Genomic DNA, 8,396 nt, shown 5'->3' on the forward strand with positions numbered 1-8,396 from the left:
ATTTGATCTGAACTTTATTCAAGTCGTCGAGTGGTCCGAGTTGACCGGAATTTTTAAACCAAAACCGGTCTAATGAGCTGTGAGCTTAAAGCTGATCTAAGATCGAACACGTCATGTGTCTAGAATTGTGTTGCCTTCGAAACGCGATCCACAGATTCAAAGCTCATCTGCAGATTTCCGTTGGTTTGTCTTTTGGACTCGAATGCCGGTTTTAGTGGCAAACTTGAAATAACACCTTAATGCACCCATAGGTTGACATCCGGTCCAGCCCATTCCTTCTCCAACCACTATCACCTTATTTTGAAGGGTATTTGGAATAACTTCTAGTTCAAGCGTTGTTCACCCATTTATAATTCACAGCAACGGAGCAAAAGAATCTCTCCATCCGCGTCTCTCTATCTCTGCAAGGAAGAATCACTCAGCTTTCAGAACCAACCCTCCCCAGATTACCCGAATAATAACGTCAGAAACGCCGCGAGCTTGGCAGGTCGGCCGCCGTGGCGACAGCAGGGCAACGCCACACGGTGACCTGAGAGCCGAGACACGCTGCTCGCCCGAAGCTTTCCCTCTCGACGACGCCGTCCGGCTCGCCGCCGAGCGCTCCGCTCCCGGCCACCAGCCCACCACCCAGGTGAACGGCCGCGTGCCCAAACTGCTAGCCGCACCGGCACGGAGGACCGACCCTGACCCTGACTGGCGGCCGCTGCGGTCCAGATGATCCGCACTTGGCTCCAGGATGGCTCGGATGGGACAGCGCAGGTGATGGTGCTCTTCTCCAGCTTGACTAGAGGTAGACTAGAGTGCAGACGAATTGCCAAGACTTGCTTCTCTTGACATCAGCAACACCAAACGGCACTGCATCATCATCTGATAATTACTGACTAGTACTTAAGAATACCTCGGATGCAGGTAATAACTGAATGACTCTTTTCTTACTGTTCACTTAACAGACCATTCAGCAAAAAGATTAGGGGAAGCAGCACAAGCGTTTGCACTTGGACCGACAACAGATCGTCTCTTCCTCGTAAGAAGTTCACGATCTGAACAAATGTTACAAAAAAAAAAAGAAGAATTTCTAGGTACTCTGACGAAAAAAGAAAAGAATGCAAGGTGTTAGTAGCGGGGTTATCAGTCACCAACCACGGCTGCGCTCCGCTGACTGGAGTTATCAGAGTCTCACGGGCAGGCCGTAGTTGGGAAAAGACCGGATCACGCCGTCGCGGCTGGCGGTCACGATGACCGTGCTCCACGCGGCGGAGATCGCGGAGAGGCAGGCGCCCAGCTGCGGGCCGCTCTCGGGCTTCGCGGCGGAGGGCAGCTTCTCCTCCGGCCATGTCGCCGACCCCTTGGTGCCGTCGGCGAAGGGCCACGGCCCGGGGGACCGGGACTCCCCGTGCCGGCGCAGAGCGGGCGCGCTGGAGGATTTCTCGGCCAGGCAGGGAGGCTTGGTGTGCCTGTCCTGGTGCACACTAGGCCATGGCACAGCGGTGGTCAAGTCCTTGGAGAAGAACAGCTCGCAAGAGTGAATTGATTTGGCATCTCCGGAGTTGGCATAGTTCCAGATGTAGACATTGGAGTCCTTGCCGGCAGAGATAAGGTATCTGCCGTCGGAAGTTAGAGACGGTGATGATAGAGCCTTCGACTTGCATGGCCCTGTATCAGAGAGAAAAGTTCTTTGTAACTCAAGTCAAGAGGGGTAACAGGATTGACAGATAAGATCGGATGATGGTATCTAAGCAAATCTACCTTCAAATTTTTTGATGGTATCTCCATCGGCGACTCGAATTTTAGAATCGGCTGATGCGATTATAATCCTATTGGAATCACTTGTACATAGCTGCATAGCGGAGATCACAAATTAGTAATTCGATTCAATAATTTCAAGGATACCAATGCTTCCATGACCAACATTAGACGAATCGAGATAAACCAAGGGAGAAATGAACCTTCAGACTGTTGATTCGACTGGAAGCTGACTTTTTCTTCCCTTGCACAAATAATTCTCTCTCTAGTTGGATGTTTTCACCTAGAAAGGGATATTGAGCTGCTCGGTTCAGTAATCATTGCTGATACACTACTGTTTGGTGATCATAATATTTCACTTTTACATTTGTAATGACCAACATAATCACACCTCCAAGTACCTGATTGATTGTAGAAGCGGCATGCTCCTGCAATCGTGCCAACAATGAAACCCTGATATGCAAAAGCATAATTTAGCACCCAATGATGGGTAAAATAATCTGCAAATGACATTACATCAGATTCACACCTTTCCATCTGGTTGGTAACTCAAAGCAGTTATGATATTCCGTGTATCAGCCCAGTCAGTTACTCGCCTTTCCAACACATCCCAAATGCGCACTTTACCATCTAATGAACCGCTGATGAAGTATCTCTCATCAATAGGGTTGAATTGGACACATGTCACTGTTGTTAATTACAAAAGGAATAGAAAAGAGGGTCAGGTTCTTATCCAGGAAACTAAATTTAAGTTATTGTGCTTCAATGTACTGAGAATGTCACAAAGTCTTTCATCATCACAATAATACTGCTACACAGAGGATATCAACACTCAATAACAATTCCAATTATGTTCCCAAAAGATGTGTATTGATGTTCTGCTTACCATAGTCTTTGTGTTTGAAAACTGCAAGACAACCATCACAGCCAGGTTTCCACAAGCGCACTGTCTTATCTTTAGACGAAGTCAAGAGATACTGCAATCAAACCAAGGAATAACAGATAAGCATTTAACAGGGAAACAGCACTACCTAATATCTATTAATGATGCGTGAAAACATATTAATGTATATCACTTAAGTCATTTAAGATACGTGGGTATTGCACAATACAGAGTAAGACTTACATCTGATTTTGACCATGTCATGTCGAGGATATCGCTTGTATGTCCATGAAATTCATGTAATGGAGTCTCTGAAATTCGAAAAGCCTTCTTGGGTATGACTGCAAGTCCATGATTCTGCCCCTTTCCTATATTTGTCTTAAAGACTTGGACTTTCTCCAACTTTTCATAGGGATCCTCTCCCTTATACAACTTAGGAGATGCTTCTACTTCTATGATTTGCCATATTCGTACAACACAATCCTCACCACCGCTTGCTAAATACAAGCCAGATGGGCTGAATTTCATGACCCTAATTGAACCCTTGTGAGCTTTGATTTCTTGATCCATGTAGACAGCAGAGAATTCAAGAAAATTTTTCTTCCGATGTTGAACTCTTGTTCTGGTTGGTACAGCTGTTGTGCTGTTTTTTACATGGACGTCATACTTGCACATGCCGCCAAAACTTCTATTTGTCATGAATGTCTTCCATAAGCTTTTGACATCCTTTTTCTTAGCACCTTTTGTTTCTCTTGCAGGACTATTACCACATCCTCTCCGTAGCAATTTTTGAACAGATCGGGAGAGGCCAAGCAGGCTCTCAAACTCCATAAGAGACATCACCTTATCTGATCCAACCTCCTTCAGCATGTTAGTTATACTGCTATGTGCACCATTGTGAACTACATATTTCTTTCCACTATCCATATCCCTTATGCAACAGGCACCGTCAAATTCCAATTCATTGTCACAAACAGATGAATCCAAGGAAGAATGGCCACTGAGAGTTCTCTCCTCCGTGTCGGTGAAAGACTCAACTGCTGTGATTTCCTCATGGCATTGAAAAGAATCCATCCTGGTAGAAACAAATTCATCTAATCCCATTCCCTTAAGGAACCTTTGCCGCCTTTCTTGAACACTCATTGGCTCATTTGCCCAAATCTCATACTCAAACTTCCTTGGCACTGAAACATCATCGCTCGTGCTGCAATCCTCCGGGGATGAAGGCTCCCTTGGTGACCGAACATTTTCAAATGCGTCAAAGAAAATATCATCACTGTCTGATTCAGACCTTGGCATCTTCTATTAAACTGATTTTATACCAAACAATGTATCACAGAGGGGGCTCTGATGACACCCTCTGAAGGATCAGGCAGGGGGTATCAGCATGTCATCTGCAAACAGCGAAGGGAATGTGAACCTAGGGTAAAAGGAAGGAAAAAGTACCAACATCAGGAAAAGACGAAGCACCACAGAAAAAAAAATTATTCGTAGTTAAAAATTTAAAATACAGGCAAGTGGACGACAATATTACAAGTGAATATTCCCAAACTTGGGCAATCCTATGTACACGCACAAAAAGTAAATACATGCAACTGATAAAGAAAACTGGTAAAGCAGGATGCAACCATTGCTCCGCAAAAATGGGTTAAGGTACTATGGTACAACTAATCAGCCCCTATGTGCACGCCCAAAGTATGAAACTCTGCATGACATTGCAATACAGAAAATAAAGAAACAGGTACCCAGACAAAGTTTAATTCTGAAGAGAATGTTCGACAGGATTCGCCCAAAAAGAACAGCATATATATAACATCTAAACACGAAGTAAAGAAACTCCCCCATAGAAACAATGCAAACCACCACCATCTCAAGCAAACAATTACCATTACTCAATAGGTCATTAGGCCCTCGACTGTGAACTGTAACAGGCTGTCAAGGGACCAAACAGAGCACAAGCACGGGCTACCCACCTCTAATCTAATCCGGCGGCCTAATCTAATCACCAGCTCCGTCCTGCGCTCCCTCGCAGTGCTCACCAACAAGGCAACAACTCACCACCGGTACACCCCCAAGCAGCCCCCACACCTCGGCAATCCCACCGGGGGGGCGGACGAAGCGAGAAGAACCCGCCAACAAGAGCGACCCACACGGGCGGGCGGCCGGACGAAGCCCGCAGATCCCGAGGAGACAGCGCAGAAAGGCTAGCGGCAATAAAGATGCGAAAGCGAGAGGGGGATTCCTTCCTCCCTCCCCCTCCTTCGAGCTTTCGACTAGGGCGGCGGCGGGCGCGCCCGTCGTAAAACCAGCCTCTGCCGCGGCACTGTAGCGTAGCGTGCAGCCGGGGCGCGGGGAGGAGCACGGGCCCCGCGGGGGGAGGCAGCGACGTGCCCTGCCGGCGGGCGCCGCCGCCTATTCTGTCCCCCCGCCCCTGCGCCGACCGGGCCGCAGGCGTAGGGGGCGTAACTCCGCGTACTTGCTGGCCATTAAAGGCGGCCGCGGCCTTTCAAGTTGAGAGAAACCGCCGCCCCGGTGGGCGGCACCGCAAACAGGAGTGTTTCCTTCCCTCGTCTGGTCAGAACAAAAAAAAACAGAGAGATTTTTTGTTTGTTCTGAGTATGCAGGAAGGCAGAGGCCTTGTTTCGTTCACGTTCACACTAGAAATGTCTAGCACACACAAATCGAGAAAGAAATCTTGTAGGCATAAAATGCTAAATAAAATCTATTTGCAAATTTTTTTAGAGATGATATAACTTTTCACAACGAATCTAATGACGATAATTAATTAATGGTTGACTACAGTGCTGCTAAGTAAGTATTTTATAATCACACGGTCAAAAATCTGGTTAGATTTTTCAGTTTCTAGGACAGATGTTCAAGAGTTGATTTTGTAAATTGACTTTATTTAATACCGTAATTAATAGTCAAAATTTTAGTACTCCGTAGCAAGGAAAACCAAACAGGGCCAGAGTCAAAGAACAACGGAAGGAAAGAAGCAATTGACTGGCTCTTTCGTTTTCTCAAACACCTCTGAAAGTGAACCACGGAGCAAACCGCGTTCGGTTCTTGAAGGCGTTGAACGCAAAGAATTCAGAATGAATTTTGCACAAAAAAATCTCATGGCCAGGCGGACTCGACGCGAAGCGGCCAAAGGAAAAAAAAAAACTTGCCGTTTTGGTGGCGGCGTCGCGACGAGCTTTCCGGTGGCCGTGGCGCCATTAAACTGGGCGTCGTCCGGCACGCACCGGTGGAGAATGTAAATGCCACTGCTCCGCTTCCGGCGGCGTAACGACGCTCCCCCGTTTCGAATCCAACCGACAGAATTCGAAAATGGAAACTACTGAGTAGAAAGGGGAAGCGAGCGGAAATCGGGCGACGGGGGGCCCCAAAATTCCAGCACTGATTTCCGGGGCTAAATTCCCCACGGGGCGGCACATGACGAGAATAAAAATAAAATCGAGCATTTCTCGCTGCCCACATGGAGCGGCGGCGCTCTGAACTTTCTTCAGAGCAGTTCGAGCTGCTCCCAATCACACGGCGCAGAATCGGTCGAGAAGGAAGGGCGGGCGGAGGAAGCGGATCACTGTGCCATTCGGTCACTCGGCTCGCGAGGTCAGCCGCCCAGCGCGGAACGAAAGGCGCGGCGGGAGAGAGTTGGAAGCACATGACTATTGACTACTCACCTGCTGCCTGAGCACCCGACGGCTTCTCCCGCCGCCGCCGATCTTCTTCCGCCGCCATGGGCCATCCCCGCTCGCGAACTGGATCAGGATGGCTGCTGGACGGGCGGGCGGGTCCCGGCTCCCTCCCGGCCGCGGAGGAGAGGGTACTCGGAGGTGGGCAAGGGGGGGAATGGAGACCTCGGCCGGGTGCGAGCTCGGGGTTGGGGCGATTCTTCTCCTGGACGACGCTTCCTCCGCGCCGGCCGCCTCGGTCTCTCCGGGTCTTGGTTTCCAAGGCGCGTGTTCTTGTTTCGGTCGCTCTAATGGAAGGTCTCTCTTATTATGCGCGGTCTTCCCTTCCACTCTGGTGGGTCGCGTCGCTTTCCATCCTGGGCCCGGACCCGGGCCCGGGCCTAGTGGACCGGCCCTTTGGATTTTATTTTCGAAGAACCTTTTTTAAGGTTGTTTTTTAAGGTTGGAATTGGTTGACCGCTAGGAGTATGTTCTTCAGAAATTCAAATAGAAGGAAGGCAAAGTGTAAATAATGTATTGGTCATTTCGCATTGATGTACTAGTTTGGCAACAAACATTCGCGAAATTGCTATCTTGTGAACATGTTAATGCTGCGGGCGTCAGTGTAAGAGGGAAAGAACTGTCGTAGACCATAATTAGGGACACCCTAATCGGGGTACTAAGATCACCCTAAAAAACGCAAACACATATTAGGCAACTGAGCCCACGAAGGCCTACGGCCTCCTTCCAATCTGGAAGAAAGAAAAGGACTCAAAGAAGCCCAACATGCGGCCCATCCGCACCCCGCTTGGACTCGCGGGGTAATCTCTGTCTCGCTCGAGGGCTCCCATCGAGACCCTCAACCGCGCCCCGCGTATCCGCCTCGCTCGAGGGTAGCGAACCTACCCTCGAGCAGGGCGGGTCATCTCCGCCTCGCTCGAAGCCACCCCTCGACGTGAAAGACAAACGGCACTTTCGCTCACCCGCCCGTCGTACGGAGGCATTAAAAGCCAACCACTCCTCCACAGCGCCCAGGACAGACGGCGTCAGGCCGCCATTCCCCACAGTGGCTGTGACCGGAGTCCCGTCCGCCAACTCCGGTCACTGCTCCGCCATCCCGGACGCTGTGGCAGCACTGTGGGAACCTGCGACGCGGGACGAGACGTGCTCGGCACAGTTCCCATTACTATTCTGCCAACTCCTGCTGTCCGGATCCGCCCCATAGTCAGGAAGGGGTCCGGTGTCGCCACGTGTCTCCCAAGGAGGGATGCGCAGTTCTAGCAGCCGGAGTCCCGGACCTCACCCCTCGAGGGGTCCGGGACCGCCACGTGCCCCACTACCGCTGGTGCACCTATATATGCAGGACCCTAGCCTGCAGGGCCCACGGAACGCCACCACGCCACATCTGGAAGACGGTACACCCTACAGCGACGACCACGCCGCCTGCTGGGGCTGGCAGGACGCCGGCGCGATCTCCGCAAGACCAAGGACGATACCCAGGACGACTGCCACGCCTGACGCCATACCCCACAGTGTACATCCCACAGTACTCGACCACTGCACCCCCGCAATTCGGGGGAAATACGACGACCTCCACGATCCCCTGCGCATGTACACCGTACCTCCTTGTGTCTATAAAAAGAGAAGGCGGACTTCCTTTAAGGGGGTCGTCGACGTCACGCCATCAAACCACTCGATAGAACGCAACACTCAGCACCACTGAGCACCCGATATTGGCACTCGCCTCAATCAACTTCTTTACTAGCAGAGACTTGGGAGCTTCCCTCCCTCTCTCGCCTCGCCTGTACCCCCTACTACAGGCACCCCCGGTGCAAGATAATACAGTGCCCTCGCACACCCCCTTGCTGGACGTACGGCCCCGCGGCCAGAACCAGGATAAACCCGTGCGTTACTGTGTTGCCTATTGCATCAACATCTGGGACGAGGAAACACACAGTCTTACTAGTTGGGTCCGAACCGCCGGGTCAGGACGCCGACAGTTGGCGCGCCAGGTAGGGGAGCTGCGTGACATTTTCTCTTTTGTTCCCATTTGATCTCCAGGGATGGCGAGCAGATCCAACCCATTCCCCATGGGC

At 50.5% G+C, this 8,396-nt stretch overlaps 1 protein-coding gene across 5 annotated transcripts; it reads right to left on the bottom strand.

Moving 5' to 3' along the window:
• Positions 1-888: 888 nt before the first annotated feature.
• LOC120640952 (2-deoxy-glucose resistant protein 2-like) lies at positions 889-6,591 on the bottom strand. 5 transcript variants are annotated; one of them, XM_039916896.1, is made up of 8 exons: positions 6,310-6,591; positions 2,870-4,020; positions 2,630-2,720; positions 2,273-2,430; positions 2,145-2,196; positions 1,947-2,026; positions 1,747-1,837; positions 889-1,653 (listed from the first exon to the last, which is right to left on the bottom strand). In XM_039916896.1, exons 2-8 carry the CDS (start codon positions 3,923-3,925, stop codon positions 1,169-1,171), a joined length of 2,013 nt encoding a protein of 670 aa, XP_039772830.1. In that variant the 5' UTR covers positions 3,926-4,020; positions 6,310-6,591; the 3' UTR covers positions 889-1,168. The 5 variants fall into 5 exon arrangements, with proteins under 5 accessions (XP_039772830.1, XP_039772828.1, XP_039772831.1 ...); XM_039916894.1 differs by having other exon boundaries at positions 1,947-2,044; XM_039916897.1 differs by lacking the exon at positions 6,310-6,591 and adding an exon at positions 4,685-5,211.
• Between the last annotated feature and the right edge of the window lie 1,805 nt (positions 6,592-8,396).

This window comes from Panicum virgatum, chromosome 7K (assembly GCF_016808335.1).
Source record: "Panicum virgatum strain AP13 chromosome 7K, P.virgatum_v5, whole genome shotgun sequence".
Lineage (NCBI taxonomy): Eukaryota > Viridiplantae > Streptophyta > Magnoliopsida > Poales > Poaceae > Panicum > Panicum virgatum.

Bases quoted from the DNA above. Each gene is read 5' to 3' on its own strand.
- LOC120640952 (XM_039916894.1), bottom strand. From the start codon at position 3,925: ATGCCAAGGTCTGAATCAGACAGTGATGATATTTTCTTTGACGCATTT. The intron at 2,721-2,869 runs GTAAGTCTTACT...GTTTGATTGCAG, and splicing joins TGACATGGTCAAAATCAGAT to TATCTCTTGACTTCGTCTAA. The intron at 2,045-2,144 runs GTACTTGGAGGT...TGAACCGAGCAG, and splicing joins CCGCTTCTACAATCAATCAG to CTCAATATCCCTTTCTAGGT.